Source organism: Sciurus vulgaris (assembly GCF_902686455.1).
Source record: "Sciurus vulgaris genome assembly, chromosome: 3".
In the NCBI taxonomy this organism is placed as follows: domain Eukaryota; kingdom Metazoa; phylum Chordata; class Mammalia; order Rodentia; family Sciuridae; genus Sciurus; species Sciurus vulgaris.
The window spans coordinates 154,849,174-154,868,987 of NC_136463.1; the positions used below are offsets into that span (position 1 = coordinate 154,849,174).

At 41.8% G+C, this 19,814-nt stretch overlaps 1 protein-coding gene across 2 annotated transcripts in view; it reads left to right on the forward strand.

Annotated features, from left to right (window-relative positions):
• Positions 1-19,814, forward strand: part of KIAA2012 — a 120,761-nt gene that overhangs the window by 29,112 nt on the left and 71,835 nt on the right. Inside the window, exons 8-10 of one of the 2 annotated variants that reach the window (XM_079130569.1) lie at positions 667-835; positions 3,959-4,210; positions 14,376-14,540. In XM_079130569.1, coding sequence (XP_078986695.1) covers positions 667-835; positions 3,959-4,210; positions 14,376-14,540 — 586 coding nt within the window. The remainder of the gene's footprint in view (positions 1-666; positions 836-3,958; positions 4,211-14,375; positions 14,541-19,814) is intronic. The other variant, XM_079130570.1, reaches the window with a different exon arrangement.

Sequence of the window (19,814 nt, forward strand, 5' to 3'; positions counted from 1 at the left end):
GATTGCACCCAGGGGTGCTTTACCACTAAACTACATGCCCACCCCTTTTTATTTATTTATTTATTTTTTTTTTGAGACAGGATCTTGCTTTGAGGCTGGCCTCAAACTTGTGATCCTCCTGCCTCAGTCTCCTGAGTCACTGGGATTACAGGTGTGTGCCACCATATCTGGCAAATAATTACTTTTATTGTACAGAGGAAGACATTGAGGCTGAGAGAGGTTACACAGGTAAACAAACACACATACATATTCCTATTTTCTGCCCCTTCTTACCTGAAAGGTTGAAATCAAACAATGTTCTGACTTGGCTTTGTCTCTTTACAATATATGTTGAGATCTCCCCTTATCCCTACATAGAGGTCTCAACTATATCATTTCAATCTGTATCAGTTTCCCCAGCTTCAAGAGAAAGAAAGACTGTGTATCCTCTCAAAGCCTTTTAAATTTATCATGTTGGTAATCTTAGGATAATCGAAGGCAGAAGTAATGGGCACATGTCATCCTCTTAAGAGACAAGCCAAGCAGCCCCAATAAGTCAGGAGCTGGGTTAGTTCTGCTTGCAGCAGCTTCTGCAGCAAGAAATACAATAAGATACAATATGGTTTACCCCCTGCAGGCAGCAGGTTTGGAGACCTGCCATGTTGGTTTTGTGTTTAAATTTTTCAGGCGCCAAAGGCTTTGAAATTACCTCCCATTTCAGAAGAACCAGCCAGAGTCCTCAACCCCCTGAGGGGTCAATTTAAAGCTAATGAACCCCCAACAGAGCTCTTCATCATCCCAATGGAGATTCATTTCCACACCAAACACCCACCAAAAGAAAAAGCCTGCAGAAGAGGTAGGTGCCTTTTTATTCTGAGGGATCTCAGGCACGCCACAAAGGACTGACACTTGGGGTCCTCTTGCCAATTCAACCCACTCCGGAATCAAGGCTGAACTTCCCAGGGTCATCCTCTTCAGAGAATTTTCTCTAAAAGAAGTAAAAGGGATAAATATAAAATCTAGAATTGGGTCTCTTCTGGTCACATTTAATTCAATTTTAAAAATACTTGAGTCCTTCATTAACTGGTGCACTTTACTGAAGCACAGGGGGGCACAAAGGCAGGCGTGCCCACAAACAAGTCCAGTGCCCCGCAGGTGTTGTACATCTGCAGGAATTTTTAGGCAGCTTGAAAAAAAAAAATGCAATACAAAATGAGACGATTCAAACTGAAATTGTTTTTAAAAACAAGGTCAGAAGGAGCAGAAAATAGATGTCATTCTACATCTGGGATGAAGTTATTGCTTTAGGTAACAACTGAATCGAGTTGAGTTTCCTGGTAGTCAAGATAAAAGGAATTCTTGGATCCTTGAGCCTTCATTTTATAAAAGAAAGATAAAATTTGTCCAAAAAGTCATTTTCATGATTTTAACATAACAGATGACTTCTACGATCCTTCTCAGGGCAGAGATTCTGTGCTTCTCAGCAAAGTTCTAAGACGATATGGGCAAGATCAGTTCCATCAGGGAACTTAGGAAGGTTTTTTGAAGGCGGTCTAGGTAACTTCTCACTCTGTCATGAGGAGAAATTCTTTCTGACCTTCCTAAGCCATTCTATAGTACACTTACCTAAAAGAGGGTCTTGCTTCTGGGACTTTGCTCCACAGTCTAAGGCAAAGGGGACTCCAATTTTGAGGGGTTCTGAGTTTTCTAGAAGCTTCATCAGACACTGCCAGTGATTGCTTAGAGAGTTTTGACTCCTGGCCATTTTCTTCTAAGGCTGTTTAGAATTCTCACTGTGAAGAATGTCTAACTGTTGAGGATAAAAGATCAGCCAATGGAAGGGATCATAAGAGAACTTTCTGGAATGATGAAAATGCCTGAATCTTGGTTGGTTGTATAGATGGATACACTTGTCAAAACTCATTGAAATGCATACTTGAGTCCTGAGCCTTTCTCTGTATGTAGATTTTACTTAAAAAAAAAAAAAAAAAAAAAAGCTCCTTCCAACAACAATGACTGCACAACAGCACAGTGCTGTCTAAATGTAGGTCTCACTATTATTCAGGTATGATGAGGCCAGCGGATCAGAAGACAATTAATTGCACTAAGAAGATGGTTTGTTACTCATGGTTCCAAGAGAAGTGGGCATGCCAGGACGCGCAGGGCTACATAGGGAAGCACCAGGGTTGGTCAGGAGGCAGAAAGGGGGTGGAAGCATGGTCAAGTGTCTTTATTATGACTTTTACAGAAGGAATGTGCAAGGCAGAATAAACAGGCTAAGCAAATTTAGGACTGGCTACTTTGACTAATCCAGTGGGCCCCTGGGCATAAGGACTATCCCTGGTTGTCTGGTACTGACTCTGGGGTGATTAGGGCAAGGAGATAGTGACCCAGAAGGATAAGAGCTCAATAAAGGAGGTAATTGGGTGTTAAGGACTCTGGATTGGTTGGTTTACATGTGCCAGATAGCCTCCCAGGCAAGTCATTTACTTTCTCTAGGAATTGGCTATCCTCGGGAGGGACAGTCTGTCCAGGGTCAAGAGGCTCCAGGTGTCAAAACAGCAAACAAATGACATACTTAACATGAACAGAAAAAAGACTGTCCACAAGAGTGGGTTAAATCTGGTGGTTTTCCACGGTGACCCTGACAAGAAGATTAGGAGGAGCACTAGGCCGTCATGAACCAGATTCTTAGAGCTCAGGTACACTGAGCTTATAACACACTGTCAAGTGGAAAAGAGGAATAGAGTATTAAGAAAGTAAATCCATTAGTTCTTCTTTCCTTTACAAGAGGAACTTCCCAAGGAGGACTCCTTCAGTTAGTAGGATCAGAAGCCTACCTCAAGCCTACTGCATTGGAAGGAAAAGGAAGGAAGGAGGAAGGCAGGCAGGACCCAGTGTTGTGGTGCATTTGAAATAAATCATGGGCTCAGTCTTGAAGCAGGACGTGAAACTTTATTCGCTCACAGATTGGAAGGGCAGCAAGCAAATCCCCTCTGCAAACTTCAACCCCTTGCAGAAGGTAGGGAATCTTTTTTATAGCCAAAACCCACAACCTACCAGTAAGTCAAAACCATAGCAATGTAAGAAGTGGGTCAGAATGACCCAGTTCAGGGTACAGTACACTGCCGGAGAAAAATGGGAATTAAAGGGAAAACATCTTACAAATGCATTTCTTAATAATACATTGTATAAGACTAACAGAAACATTCTTTAACCCATATGTGTTACCAAACAGGTGAGTTTAGCAGGAGGTGGCAGAGGCAGGGTTTTCTCATGGGAGAAGCATTTCTTATAAGAAATGGGGTCTCAGAGTATAATGGAGTTTGGTCAAGGCACATATAGTTTGGCCCATAACACCAGAACAAGTTGGATCCACACCAGAAAATATCATCTGGGCAGTTCTTGGCTAAGTCTCTCAGGGCCGGTATCTTCTCTTTTCAAGTGGGCTCCGGCTATGTGGTAACAAAGACGTCCTCCTGCATTCCATGCTACCGTCCTACCTGCTAACCTCTATTAAAGACTGGCAGGGGCTGGGCTGTGGCTCAGCGCAGAGCGCTCACCTAGCACATATGAGGCACTAGGCTCCATCCTCAGCACCACATAAAAACAAATGAACAAATGAAGGTATTGTGTCAGTCTATCATTTAAAAACTACAGGGCTCTTTAAAGGTCTTGCTGAAGGGCCAAAATTGCCTCTGATTGGCCAGCGTTCGATCATGCTCCCCCCACCCCCACCCCAGGCATCCCACACACGCACACACCCCTCCCCCCAGAACTAATCACTGTGGCCAAGGCAGAAATGTCCTCCCGCAATCCAGGGTGTAGGCACATGCCCAACCCTAGAGTCAGGGAGTGGACACGGCTCCACCCAAAGCACGTGGCATGAGCAGAGGAGGGATGGGTCCCCCAAAAGAAGAGATTCCTGGCAAAAAACAATGGCCATCTACTACAACTTGACTTTCTCTTTGTCTCCTAGGTGCTCCATATCCTGAGTCAGAACCAGAAACAGAAGAGGCTGGGCCCTTATGGAGGCCTCCCCCGAAGCATGCATCATTAGAAAGGCCAAGGGCCATAACTGTGCATCTCCCAGTGGACACAGGCAGGGACACACCCTCTCCTTCAGGTAGCTGCTCCCTCCCTCCAGCATCCCACAGGAATCTCACTCTGAAGGGAAGCAAGGCAAGACAGACAAGGGCCCTCAGCCAAGAAAAAGGAGGCTGGAAGGGAGGTCAGTTCATTGCCAAGCACTTGAAGATGGCTTTTGTTCAGGCAGCAGCTGCCTTAACCACAGTGCTTTAGTACAACTAACTTAGTATCTAGCTCGCAAACTACTTACTCACTAAATCATCCTATAATGGTTTCCAGTTGCAGATGTAAAATGGCACAAATTCACCAAATATTTGCTGTAAGCCACATAGTTAATTCTGGGTTTTTAAATTTTTTTAAAAAATTTTACAGACTGCATTTTGATTCACTGTACAAAAATGGGGTACAACTTTTCATTTCTATGGTTGTACACGATGTAGATTCACACCATTCGTGTAATCATACGTGTACATAGGGTAATACTGTCTGTCTCAGTTTACTATCTTTCCTTCCCCCACCCACTCTCACCCCATTGCCCTCTACACAACCCAAAATTCTTCCATTCTTCTCTTACTCCCCTTGCCACCTCCTACCCCTTTATGTATCATCATCCACTTATCAAAGAAAACATTCGATCTTTGGGTTTTTTGGGACTGGCTTATTTCACTTAGCATGATATTCTTCAACTCTATCCATTTACCAATAAATGCCATAATTTTATTCTTCTTTATGACTGAGTAATATTCTATTGTATATATATACCACAGTTTCTTTATCCATTCATCAATTGAAGGGTATCTAGGTTGGTTCCATAATCTAGTGAGTTGAGCTGCTATGAACATTGATGTGGCTACATCACTGTAGTAGGCTGATTTTAAGTTCTTTGGGTATAAACTGAGGAGTGGATAGTTGGGTCAAATGGTGGGTCCATTTCAAGTTTTCTGAGGAATCTTCATACTTTTTTCCAGAGTGGGTGCACCAATTTGCAACTCCACCAGCAATGTATGAGTGTGTCTCTTTCCCCACATCCACGCTAACATTTATTATTGCTTGTGTTCTTGATGATAGCCATTCTAATTGGAGTTAGACAAAATCTTAGGGTGGTTTTGATTTGCATTTCTCTAATTACTAGGGATGATGAACACTTTTTTCATATATTTGTTGATCACCTTTATATCTTCTGTGAAGTGTCTGTCCAGTTCCTTAGCTCATTTATTGATTGGGTTCTTTGTATTTTTGGTGTAAAGTTTTTTTAAGTTCTTTATAAATTTTAGAGATTAGTGCTCTGTCTGAAGTACGTAGGGAAAAGATTTTCTCCCACTCTGTAGGCTCTCTTTTCACATTATTTATTTTTTCTTTTGCTGAGAAAAAGCTTTTTAGTTTGAATCTATCCCATTTATTGACTCTTGCTTTTATTTCTGGCACTCTGGGAGTCTTGTTAAGGAAGTCTGGTCCTAAGACAACATGATGAAGATTTGGGCCTAATTTTACTTCTATTTGGTGAAGGGTCTCAGGTCTAATTCCTAGATCCTTGATTCATTTTGAGTTGAGTTTTGTATAGGGTGAGAGATAGAGGTTTAATTACATTTTACTGCATATGGATTTCCAGTTTTGCCAGCACCATTTGTTGAAGAGGCTATCTTTTCTCCATGGTAAGTTTGTGGCACCTTTGTCTAGCATGAGATAACTGTATTTATGTGGGTTTGTCACTGTGTCCTCTATTCTGTACCATTGGTCTACGTGTCTATTTTGGTGCCAATACCATGCCATTTTTGTTACTATAGTTCCATACGAGTTTAAGGTCTGGTATTATGATACCTCCTACATCACTCATCCTGCTCAGGATTACTTTGGCTATTCTGGATCTTTTGTTCTTCCAGATGAATTTCATGATTGCTTTCTCTATCTATGAGGAATGTCATTGGGATTTTAGTTGGAATTGCATTAAATCTGTATAACACCTTTGGAAGTATGGTCCATTTTGACAACATTAATTCTGCCTATCCAAGAACATGGGAGATCTTTCCATCTTCTAACGTTTTCTTTAATTTCTTTCTTTAGTGTTTCGTAGTTTTCATTGTAGAGGTCTTTTACCTCTTTTGTTAAATTGATTTCCAAGTTGTTGGGGTTTTTTTGTTTTGTTTTGTTTGAGGCTATTGTGAATGGAGTAGGTTTCCTAATTTCTCTTTCAGAAGATTTATCACTTACAAATAGAAACGCATTAGATTTATGCACGTTGATTTTATATCCTGCTACTTTGCTGAACTCATTTATTACTTTTAGAAATTTTCTGGTGGAGTTTATTGGATCTTCTAAATATAGAATCATGCTGTTGGCAAATAGTGATACTTGAGTTCTTCTTTCCTATTTGTATTCCTTTAATTTCTTTGGTCTGTCTGATTGCTCTAGCTAGTGTTTCAAGGACAACGTTGAATAGAAGTGGTGAAAGAAGGCATCCCTGTCTTGTTCCAGTTTTTAAAGGGAATGCTTTCAGATTTTCTTCATTAAGGATGATGTGGGCCATGGGCTTAGCATAGATATCCTTTACAATGTTGAGGAATGTTCCTACTATCCCTGTTTTTCTAGTGCTTTGAGCAGGAAGGGGTGTTGTACTTTATCAAACACTTTTTCTGCATCTATTCAAATAATCATATGATTCTTAACCTTAAGTCTATTGGTAAGGAATTACATTTATTGATTTCCAGATGTTGAACCAACCTTGCATCTCCAGGATGAACCCCACTTGATTGTGGTGTACTATCTTTTTAATGTTTTTGTATGCAATTTGCCAGAATTTTGTTAAGGATTTTTGCATCTATGTTCATCAGAGATATTGGTCTAAAGGTTTCTTTCCTTGATGCGTCTTTGTCTGGTTTGGGTGTCAGGGTGATACTAGCTTCATAAAATGAGTTTCTAAGGGTTCCCTCCTTCTCCATTTCATGGAATACTTTGAGGAGTGTCAGTATAAGTTCTTCTTTAAAGGTCTTGTAGAATTCAGCTGAGAATCTGTGTGGTCCCGGGCTTTCCTTGGTTGGTAGGCTTTTGATGGCTTCTTCTATTTCATTGCTTGAAATTGATCTGTTTAAATTGTGGATGTCTTCCTGATTCCGTTTGGGAGGATCATATGTCTCTAAAAATTTGTCATTGTCTTCAAGATTTTCTATTTTGTTGGAGTATAGATTTTCAAAGTAGCTTCTCATTATGTTAAGTATTTCAGTGGTGTCTGTTATGATATTTCCTTTTTCATCACGAATTCTAGTAATTTGAGTTTTCTCCCTCCTTCTCTTCGTGTAGCTAAGGGTTTATCTATTTTGTTTACCTTTTCAAAGAACCAACTTTTTGTTTTGTCAAATTTTTGAATTGTTTCTCTTGTTTCAATTTCATTGATTTCAGCTCTGATTTTAATTATTTCCTGTGTTCTACTACTTTTAGTGTTGTTCTGTTCTTTTTCTAGGGCTTTGAGATGTACTGTTAGATCATTTAGTTATTGACTTTTTATTCTTTTCTTAAATATGCTCCATGCAATGAATTTTCCTTTTACTATTGCTTTTATAGTGTCCCAGAGATTTTGTTACATTACATCATCATTCTTATTTACCTCTAAGTATTTTTTTTTTTATCTCCTCTCTGGTGTCTTCTATTATCCATGCTTCATTCAATAGTGTATTATTTAGTCTCCAGGTGTTAGAGTGGTTTCTGTTTCTCTATTTTATCTATCATTGATTACAAATTTCATTCCATTATGATCTGATCGAACACAAGGCAGTATCTCTGTTTTTTTGTATTTACTAAGGGCTGCTTTGTGGCATAACATATGATCTATTTCCAAGAAGGTTCCATGTGCTGCTGAGAAGAAAGTGAATTCTCTCATTGATGGATGGAATATTCTATATATGTCTGTTAAGTCTAAGTTATTGATTGTGTTATTGAGTTTTGTGGTCTCTTTGTTCAGTTTTTGTTTGGAAGATCAATCCAGTGGTGAGAGTGGCATGGTAAAGTCACCCAGAATTATTTTGTCATGATCTATTTGATTCCTGGAATTGTAAAGGATTTGTTTGAGGTACATGGATGCACCGTTGTTTGGGGCATACCTATTTATGAACCTTATGCCTTCCTGATTTATAGTTCCCTTAAGCAGTATGAAATGTCCTTCTTTATCCCTTCTGACTAACTTTGACTTGAAGCTCACTTTATCTGATATAAGGATGGAAAACCCCGCTTTTTTACTGAGTCCATGTGCATGGTATATTTTTTTCCCATCCTTTCACCTTGAGTCTGTGAATGTCTTTTCCTTTGAGAAGAATCTCTTGAAGGCAGCATATTGTTGGGTCTTTCTTTTTAGTCCAATCTGCCAGTCTATGTCTTTTGATTGATGAGTTTAAGTCATTAACATTCAGGGTTATTATTGTAATATGATTTGTATTCCTGGTCATTTTGGCTTATTTTTGGTTTTTAACTTGGCTTCGTTTCTCATTTGATTGACTTTACCTTTAGGGTAGTTCCTCCCTTTGCTGACCTACATTGTTGTTTTTCATTTCCTCCTTGTGGAATATTTTGCTGAGAATGTTCTGTAGTGCAGACTTTCTATTTATAATTCTTTTAACTTTTGTTTATCATGGAAGAACTTTATTTCATCCTTAAATCTGAAGGTTAGTTTTGCTGGGTATAAGATTCTTGGTTGGCAACCAATCATGTTCTTTCAGAGCTTGAAATATGTTGTTCCAGGCTCTTCTAGCTTTTATGGTCTAAGCTAAGAAATCTGATGATATCCATATTGGGTTCCCCCTATATATAATCTGATGCTTTTCTCTCACAGTCTTTAAAATTCTGTATTTATTTTGAATATTAGTCATTTTCATTATAATGTGCCTTGATATGAATCTGTTGTAATTTTGTACATTTCGTGTTCTGTAAGCCTCTTGTATTTGATTTTCCATTTCATTTCTTCAGGTTTGGGAAATTTTCTAATATTATTTCATTGAATATGTAGTTCATTCCTTTGATTTGTATCTCTGTGCCTTCCTCAGTCCCAATAATTCTTAAATTTGGTCTTTTCATGATATCCCATAATTCTTGTAGTTTCCATTCATGATTTCTTACCATCTTCTCTGTTTGGGCAACTTTATTTTCCAGATTAAGTATTTTGTCTTCATTGTCTGAGGTTCTGTCTTCCAAGTGATCAAGTCTGTTGGTGATGTTTTCTGTTGAGTTTTTAATTTGGTTTATTGTTCCCTTCATTTCAGGGATTTCTGGGTGTTTTGTTTGTTTGTTTGTTTGTTTTCAGAATCTCTGTCTCTTTACTGAAATGATCTTTTGCAGTTGCTTTTTTAACTATTTATTGGAATGATCATTCATTGCCTGCATTTACTCTCTTATCTCATCCTTTGCTTCTTGGATGATTTTAATTAAGTATATTCTGAATTCCTTTTCTGACATTTCTTCTACCATGCTGTCATTGGATTCTATTAATAGAGAATCTTGGTTTGTTTGGAACACTTTCTTCCCTTGTTTTTTCATGTTGTTCACGTATCTTCCCCTCTAGCAATGGGGACCTGGGGTATTGCAGTTTCCCCCCATAGGCTTATAGTGACTCTGCAGGTTTCCAAAATCTCTTCTTTAAGTGGGAGATCAATATTAGCAGCACCCAGTAAGACAATATGCAGCCCTAAACCAAATAGCCCCTATGAAGACATTAACAGTATTGTCATAATAAACAGAGAGAGTGAGTTTGATTATTATCTACAGTATAACAAATAGACTTGCAATGAGGTTTATAGTTTCTAATGGTGGACAAAGAGGATGGGGAGGGGTGTAGGATATAACTGTTATTGGGATAAGAAGAGTATATAGAAATACTAGATTGTAGGAAGAGTGAAAGCAAAATCAAAAGAAGTTGGTTGCTAGCATGAGAAAAGGGAGAAAAGAGACTCTGAGGAAACAGGTAAACAAAAGGAAAATAGAGTGAGGAAAATAAAGAAATAAAAAACAAAAATTTTCAATAAGGAGAAAAAAATCTACAATACAATAGTCATATACTATTCAAACCTCCTAGTCTTCAGTAGCCTGATGCATGAGAGGTACCTGACAATGAGCTCCCGGTTTCCAGCAGACATCTCAGGATGGGATTTACCCCACTTAAAGATGGCAGCTTCCGTTTCCAGGATAATCCAAGATGGCTGCACTGACTTCCAAATGTATTGGCAAATGGGGACCCGCAGTGCAGGACATGGGCAGGACGGAGGTCCTGCAGGTCCTGACTGTTGTCCCAAAATGGCAGCAGCCATTTGTAACCAAACCTGCGGATACTGTGACAATGGACTTTCAGGCAACAGTGGGCAGCAGGTGATCCACTGGCATTCTACGGGTGGCCTGCAGGCTAATGGTAGACAATCAGTAGGTGAACCTTGGCAGTGGGTGACAGGAAGGTGAAAGGAAGGCTATGGGCAGGTAAGAGGCAGGCAAATGGGCGGTTAGAGGATGATAGGCAACATTCAGTGAGCAATCTGCCCTCAAAAAGTAGGCGATATGCTGGCAGAAGGTGGGTGATAAGGGTGGATGAATGTGGTAAACAGCAGGGGATCAATGAGCAGCAAAGACTGCCTCACAGAGAAACAGATTTCCCTCTGCTTGAATCCCAAGTTATGGAGCAACAAGGAATGCAGCCTCCCTCTAATCTGCCATCTTGGATCCTCCCTGTTGTTTTTGTTGTTGTTTTTGTTGTTGCTTTTTAGCTGTAGATGGACAAAATACCTTTATTTTATTTATTTATTTTTATGTGGTGCTGAGGATAAAACCCAATGCCTCACATGTGCAAGGCATGTGCTCTACCACTGAGCCACAACCCCATCCCATTAATTCTGTTTTTAAACAATGAAATTTCATTTTTCATTTGTTTATGGACTAACATTATATTATTATTATTATTAAAAGGTCCATAATATTGATAAAAATCTTCATGTCAGACTTTTAAAATATTATATGGTTGTTTGGAATTACACACATGTGTGCAACTAAGTGTGTGTTTTAATGTGTTAGATAGATTATAAATAATGGACCATATTTAGAAAGCTCCCCATTTTCAGAAAACCAAGCCTCCTTTCCAAAAAAGCATGTGTCACATGACAAGATCACAATGTCAAGTGATCTCTGACTAGTGAAATTAGGAGGAGGATGCACATTAAGGATGTATGTCCTTCTCCCTCTGTACCCATCACTGTTCTTGGTATTTAATATGTTATCTCAGGCACTCCACCACAATCCTGTATGCTCATTTTACAAATCAAAACAGAAGCCTGAGAGATAAGTTTGAAGTCACACAACTCCATGTGGCCTTGTTGGGATTGGAGCTCAGGTTTTCTAGACCCAAAATTCATACTATTACCCATTACACTGCACTGTCTTTCAGAATAAATACAACAATGAACTTGGCTCAGGACATTCTTGAAACAAGTAGGTTTTAAGAATAGCCTCTGATTATTGGGGCAGAGGCTTATTTAGTATTTTACGTGAGCATTAATCATCCTGAAGACTTTAAAGTTTCCTTTAAAAAAGGTGAAATGTGGGCAGGGGTCACTCTGTGTGCAAATAGGTAAGAAAGCAGCTTTCTGCCTCTGGCTACCATGTCAAGTGCACAGTCAGAAGTGCTGCAATAGTCAGTTTTTTGTTGCTGTGACCAAAATACCTGATATAAACAACTTAAAGGATGAAAAGTTTATTTTGGGATCATGGTTTCAGAGGTTTCAGACCATGGTGTTCCAGTTCCATTGCTTTGGACCTGAGGTGAGGCAGAATATCATGGTGGAAGGGTGCGGCAGAAGAAGGTTGTTAGCTTGTGGCAGCCAGGAAGTGGAAAGAAAGAAAAAAAGGACCAGGGACAAGATAAGTCCTTCCAGGGCAGCTCCTAGTAACCTACTTCTCCAGCTAGGTCCCACTTCCCAATAACCCATTCAAATTAAATGATGTGGGTCAGAGCCCTAATGAGCTAACCATTTCCTAAAACTCCCACCTCTGGACATTGCTGCATTAGGGGAACAAGCCTTTATACACATGAGCCTTTGGGGGACATTCCAGATCAAAGCCATAACAGTCACAAGATAAATGACAACATGGGCAAGTTCTGTCTTCAGTATTGTGCATCTTGCACTGCCTTCTGCTAGTTTTGAGCTACCATTTATCCAGCAGGAGCTGAGTATCTAGAGCTTGTCCATCTCCTGCCAGCTTGCCAAGAGGAAGTTGGCTTAAGAAGTCTCTGATACATTGATGTGAGTTAGTTCAGTATGTGACCTAACCCAGTAAATGCATAAAGAAAGGAATCCAAAGAAGCAAGTTTTTCTTGGCACTTTGCTTGTACCCTCATGCAGGGGTATATACACATACATATACATATACACATACATACATACATATACATACTTACATACATGGAGTTCTGCTACTGAGCTACATCACCAGCCCTTTTTATATTTTGAGACAGGGTCTCACTAAATTGCCCAGGCTGGCCTTGAACTTGCAGTCTGCTTGAGTAGCAGCAATTACAGGTATGCACCACCATACCCCACTGCAAGGGTATTTAGAGCTAAAAAATGTAACTGTTCCATGGACACAGATATTTCACATGCTCATTTACTCGCTTAGCCCTGGATTATTTCACCCTTAATATCACAAAAACCAACGTTTATATCTGCAAATTCACACATACATATTTTATTGTATTGCCAAACCATCTGGGAGCAAGTTCCAGACATTGTGTATTTTATGCCTTATCACTACATATCTCCTAAGAGTAATAATGTTCTCTTCATAACTATAATTATCATGCTCAAGAAAATTATCAGTGTAATTCTATTTTCTAATATACAATCCACATTCTGATTTCTCTTATACTAAATATTCCTTATAGCTTTTCGTTTTTCTAATCCAGAGTTCAACTCAGAATCATGCATGGCACTTAGTTGTCATATCTCTTTGGAAATTTTTAACCTAGAGGAGTTTTTCAGACTCTTCTATGATATTAACATTCTTGAAGAAGATGGGCCAGTTCCTTAACAGAATTACCACTCAGTTGGTCTGTTTTCTCATAATGAGACTCAGATGAAACATTTCTCACAAGAATATCACATAGGGTGTGGTGTCCTTCTCTGTGCATCACATCAAGGAACACAAAATAATCAATTTGTTCGATTATAGATAATATTAAACTTCATTATTCCATAAAAGGTGCTGTCTGCTAGATTTTTCTTCTACAAAGATGCTTTTTCCCCTTTGTAATAAATAAGCAGTCTCTGATATTTTGAATCTGTGTGTGAAGCCAGCTTTTAAACCCAAAAAGTAACAGTTGTGTTAGAAGTGAAATAAACACCACTCTTTGTGAAAGATGAAGCCAAAACTCAGTCACTTAAGTTCATGGGTTTCAGCCATTCTAGCATAGTCCCTGTGAGAAGAGAGAAGAGAGGTGGAGGGGTATGGCATACTTTCTGTGACCCTCTGACTACCCTCTGGAGGATGGTACCCTTGGCCATCCATATCGCTATGTTCCACACCACAAATTCAACCAACCACAAATCAAAAATAATAGCAAAAACAATTATATCTGTACTGAACACATACAGACATTTTTCTTGCCATTATTCACCAGACAATACAGTATAACAACTATTTGCATATCATTTACATTGTACCAAGTATTATAAGTAATCTAGAGATAATTTCAAGTATGTGAGAGGATGTATGTAGGTTCTATGCAAATATTATGCCATTTTACATGAGGGACTTGATTACCTGAGGACCTGGGTATCCAGAGTGACCTGGACACTGTACTTCATAGTACAGTGTTGGCTATAGGGCAGCTATACTTCATACTTTACATACCATAAGGATGGAATGTAACCATTGGCTCCATCTAGCAAAATCATTTTGTGGTCAGAAATCTGTATCCAATAATCCCATGAGCTCTAGAGCTGGAGTTTCCCTTGTAAGAGCCTTCAGATTGAGGGTGGAAGGAGTCCTCAGTATCTCTAGTCCTACTTCCATCTCACATCCCACCCATAAGATGAGAATAAAACAACCACTGAGACTCAATTCCTCCCCAAATGAAGGGCCACTGTCCTAGACAAGGGCAGTTTCATTGTGGCCATGGTATATATCTGGTCTCTGCTCCTTAGCAAGATGGGAAAAGAGAGGAACTTGAAGATAAGTGGCTACATCATCCTAAACAGCAGGAGCTAGCAACCAAGTTAGGAAAGAGGTTTGCTCTCCTCTCCGCTGACTTAGAAGCTCTCTCACTTGCCTTTTCCCTGCTATTTTTGAAGATGACAATGTTCTGTCCCTGGATGTGAAACCACCACTGGACCTTCAACCCCTGATGAGAGAAAGGACATGTTGCGAGAGCCAGGGGGACCTGGACAGTCTTCAGACATCAGGCCACAACAGCCCCACAGACACGCCAACTGTGAGGACACTGGCAGCAGAGCAAGGTACTCATTCCTGGGATGCAAGGATCCCCTCCCCCTGCCACCCTCAGCTTGCGGGTGGTTCACACTCAGGGCTACGTGCAATGTCAGTTCCTCATTGAAAAGGGGAAATCAGCAGTGTTCCTACCGTGTCAGTGGGATCAACGTTCACGCATCCTGAAGAGTCGGTACGTGTTTGAGGGTTTGCTGCACCAACACGTATGGCCAAGCCAGTTAGGGCTTTCCTCACCCTGGCAGCAGTGCGTAATGACGCAGCTCAGGAGCTCCTGGGAGAGGCGCACCACTGGATGCCACAGGCATACTCCACACCCAGCCATAACCTCCCCAGGGCAAGGGAGCCCAGGGACTCTGCCCATAGCAAGAGTCCGCAGAGGGGAACCACCCTCCAGCCCACACAGAGCCTGAGGCCCAGTCACAGAGAGCAAAGAACCCTGGCTTTCTACTGGAGGGGAGACAAGGCCATGCACTCTATGACTTAGCATGGCTCAAAGGTCTCATTCTGGGGCTGGTGATATAGCCCAGTTAGTAGAGTGTTTGCCTTGCATGCACAAGGCCCTGGGTTCAATTCCCCAGCACCACAAAAAAAAAAAAAAAAAAAAAAGTCTCATCCTGAAGGAGCTGGGAGACTCCGATGCACCAATGCAAGGACAGTGCAGTAGCAGTGACCACAGGAGCTCTCAAGTTAGCTCATAAAGCAAAGATGGCTGAGTCCCAATCACCCCTGAAAATCCCCAGCGGGGGTGCCATGCTGGAGACTAACAGGCCATTGCCAAGAAAGTACAGCCAAGCCAGCTGCTTCTTCACTGGAGCCCTGAACCACTTGGGGGTGGGGGGACCAGATGAAAAAGCTGGCAAGTGTTTGGGGACAGATTGTGCAAAGAAAGGCATCTCCCTTCACTGCATAATCACATTCAGGGCTGTGAGTAGCTCACACTCTGAGGATGTGGGACTGAGAGCCATCAGGAAGTTGACAGCTCACTCAGGGACAGGATGCCTCTCTATTTAAATATTCTTTCTCTCTCTTTCTCTCTTTCTCCCTCCCTCCCAATCCCCTCTCATCCTGTCCCCAAAGCAAGTATACTTAAATTCTTTTTGTTTGTTTTGTTTTGGTACCAGGGATGAACCCAGCATGCTTAACCACTGAGCCACATCCCTAGTCCTTTTTAATATTTTATATAGAGACAGGGTCTAAGTTGCTTAGGGCCTTGCTAAACTGCTGAGGCTAGCTTTTAACTTGAGATCCTCCTTCCTCAGCCTCCCAGATAGTTGAATTCTTGTAAGTATAAATTAAATACCTAGATTGAGAACTCCAGTCTGTGTTTGCAGCTTCTCTGTTTAAGGCTGAGATGGTCAAAATACATCTTCTGCTTTATAGTGGTGTGGCAGCCTTGCTCTTCTAGTTCTGAGGCAAATGAGCCAAGCTGGACCAAAGGCCATCGTGGAGATCCCATAATTCAGGACAGATCAGGGCAGACAGACACACACACCTACTCTTGGACAGCCTTATAAAGGGAGAGTCTAACTAGAATATATGCCATGGCCATAATGGGACAAGAGGGCAACCTGAAGTCTCAAGTGTGTATGGTGGGCATGTGCACGTGTTCAAGTGAAGGTGTGTTATAAGCACATGTATCTCTGAGCAGAGTGTGCATGTGCTTACATACCCATGTGGTGTATATGTGTACTCGTGTGCATCCATGCACACCCATGAGTGACTGTGCATGTCTGTAAATGCATGCGGGCCTGTGAATGAGTGCGTGTTTCAGTACGCATGTCATTTTTCATGCGTGATACATACATACATGCATGTATATGTGTGTACAGGTGCACATGCTTGTGTGTGTGGTTGTGCATGTGTCCATGTTCATCGTGTGACTGTAAACATATATGTATGTGTGCAAAAACATGTACCTCTGTGCGAACGTGTGTGTGTTGTGCCTTGTGTGTGGGCATGTGTGTGTGTGTGTACTCCTGAGCACTCTAGCTGGCAGCATGCCCTACCCAGATCCCTTTGCCTTGGAGATGGGAATATAAATGTGGTATAGTATGAACTATATTTGGTCTTTGTCCCTGTTTCCTGTCACAGAGCTAAAACCCCTGGAATGTCCAAAGTGATAGGAGTGTTTTTCTTATTCACAGGGAGACCTTTTGATAACAACTGAGTTTTTGCTAATGCAGTGACTTAGGGTAGGCCCCACAGATAACCTCAGAATGGGGCCAGACACCAGAAAGACCAACTAATTATGGGATTAGAAAGTTGGAACTTTCTGCCCCACCCACCAGTCTCCACGAAGAGGAGAAGGGTAGCACTGGAGATCAAGCTCTCAAACAAAGTTGATGAGCTTCTGACTTCTGAATATGGAGGTGCTGGGAGGGAACTCACCCAGAGAGAGCGTGGAAGCTTGGCACAACCCCCTCCCAGACCTTACCCTATGCATCTCTTCATCTGGTGTTCACCTCCAGCTTTTATATCCTTTATAACAAACCAGTAAACTTAAGTGTTTCCCTGAGTTCTGTGAGCTAAGGGGCAAATTATCATACTCATGGAGGGAGTCAGAAGCACAAGCCACCCACTGGGACGTTCAATTGGCACCTGAAGCAGAAGCAGTCTTGTGGAACTGAGCCCTTACCCTGTGGGAGCCATCTCCAGGTAGATAATGTCAGAACAGAATTGAGTTATAGACACCAGGTCGATGTCTGCTGGAGGCGAGCTTGGTGTGGGGAAACACCTCCACACATCTGGTCATGCATAGGGTAAGGTCTGGGAGGGGGTTCTGCCAAGCTTCCACGCTCTCTCTGGGCATGTTCCCTCCCAGCACCTCCATATTCAGTAGTCAGAAGCTCATACATCTGTGGTGAATGTGAGTAGAGTAGGTGAAAGAGTTATTGGTTTGTTTGTCTACTTATTTTTGCCTTTATAGTAAGGTTATAGAAACATCTTTATTCCTTTTAAGTAACTGAAGGAAATACAGCTTCCCTCTGCTCCTTGGCCTGAGTCCCTAGAGTGCCTAAGCAGCTCAGAGTGCTGCCCAAAGGCACCTGAGGGAGAGGGAAAGCAGAGGCAGGAGTCACCAAGCCCCATGCCCCGGGGCTGGGCTACACAGCCTGGAGAAAGTGCTCCCTTCCTATCACATGAGGTGCCCCCAGCAGCCTCGCCCTGCCCCCAAGGTGGCCAAACCTTCTCTGGACTCTCACAAAGGCATGACACAGGCTTGTGGCAGCCAGTTCTTGTTCATCCCATCTTGACCCCCAGAGGACAGGGCCCAAGCAATGGCCCTGCTCCACCACCTCCCAGGAATAGGGCTTGCCATATACTCTGGCAGGCACCTGAGCACACCAGCATCGGCATGCATGTGCCCACCGGGGATTAGGGGAACACAACAGTCCAGATTCAGCCTCCCTCACCCACACTGGGGCTAACGTTGCCCATACTTGTGCTTATTTCCAAGAAGATTCCAGAGGTCCCACACTGGGATGCTTCTTGCTGGGTCCAGATGGAGAAAACATGTGCCCTTCCCTCCCAGGGCCCACAGGAACCAAGGCGCTACTGCCAAGGCAAGAGTGAGCCGACATATCCCAGGTCAACCCTAGCTTCAAAGGGGGAGATTTTACCTGCAGCTTCCAAAATTCCACAGCAGCAGAGACATCATTAAAAACAGACACAAGTCAGCCGGTTTCTCCCCTCTCGCTGACACAGAGGTGCTTCTGTAGCTCAGACACAATAACCCTGTGTTCACATAACAAGTTCACTCTTGCTGGAGCATCTGGAGAAAGGAGTTCCAGAGGAAGGGTTTGGAAGAGGTCTAGTGTACCATGCTGATGCCCTGATGGGGATGATAAAGCCCTTTTGGTATTTGCCCAAACCAAACACTGTCTTTTCTCTTCTTTCCAACCACTCTCCAGAGGTGGAGGTGGCTAATTGGTAATCCAATCAGGTATCCTTGTCATGTGTGTTGGCTCATTGCTGTGAATCATCTGGCTCCTGACAGATAACAAAGCAGTTTCCAAAACTCCTCCTGGCACATTAACTTTTTGGAAAAGAAAAGCTGGCTCTGAGCAACAGCGATTTTGCAAAAGAAAAAAGACATAAAGTCAGAGGATTGTAAGTGTCAACCACCCTGAAACCGCCATGATGTGTCCACATGAGTTGTGCAGCCAGCAGTCCCTTCAATGAGGGAGATGAAAAGCTGCACTATTTGGTGGGTTATGTCACAACTGGCTTAATAAAGAGTGTGGAATTCAAAGCCAGGAGATTTGAGTCACCCCCTCTCATCCTCCATGTGGCCAGATGACTTTGGGCCATTCCCTTATCCATTCTCTGTCCATGGTTCCTGCATCTGAAGCAAGAGAACTGACCTCCCTGTCATTAAGAAACCCCTTGACTTGCTGCCTTTTACAACCTGTGTCTGTTACTATTGAAGTAACCACTGAGCCTATGAATTTCCAGAAAGTAGAATGTACTTGGTTCCAAATTCAGTGTCAAAGAACTTCCATCACTGCTCAGGTTATATGAGATGAGTATAAAAATATCTTGGTTCTGAATTGGTGGGAGCAGAAGTGAGACAGGTGGAGGGGACTGCCCGTATGGCACAGCTGGTATAACAGCTGGACAGCAAATGTGATTCTGTTCACCTGCTGCACATTTGTCCACTGTGTTCCAAAAGAAATAGTTTCGCTTTTGGCAAAGCGAAAGCCAGAAGCAGAAAAAGAAATATTTGGACTTCAGTCACTTCAGTATTCCCAGCACCCAGCACAGTCCCTGACACACACATGGCAGGATCACAGTAAATGATCTCTGAAAAAATCGTTTGATAATTTCCCGGAGAGAGAGAAATGAAACTTGTGCTGAATAAACGAAGACTTGTCTGCCATTTTGTCCCAGTCCCATGGACAGTATATTTAATCCCACTCACCTCTCGAATCCAAAGACATTCACTGTGTGCTTGCTGAATGAATGAGCTGATCATTAGTCAATCACTCACTTCTCTCTAGTCTATCCTCCTGTTGGTTGACCTTCAGTCTTGATGGTGAGTAGATGGTCCCCTGCAAGGTGGGAAAGTTCTTAAACCCACATCTCCCTACAAGGATCAACAGAACAGGCCTACCTTTCTAAAACTTTCTATTAAGGGAAAAGTTTGTTTCTTTCTTTCTTTGGAGGGGAGTTGGTTTTTTGGTCTGCTTGGTTTGGTTTCAGAAGTATACTGAAAAAAAAAATAAAAATAAAAAATAAAAACTTTTCCCTATTGCATAGGATTTGCTCCAAGCACACCAGACTCT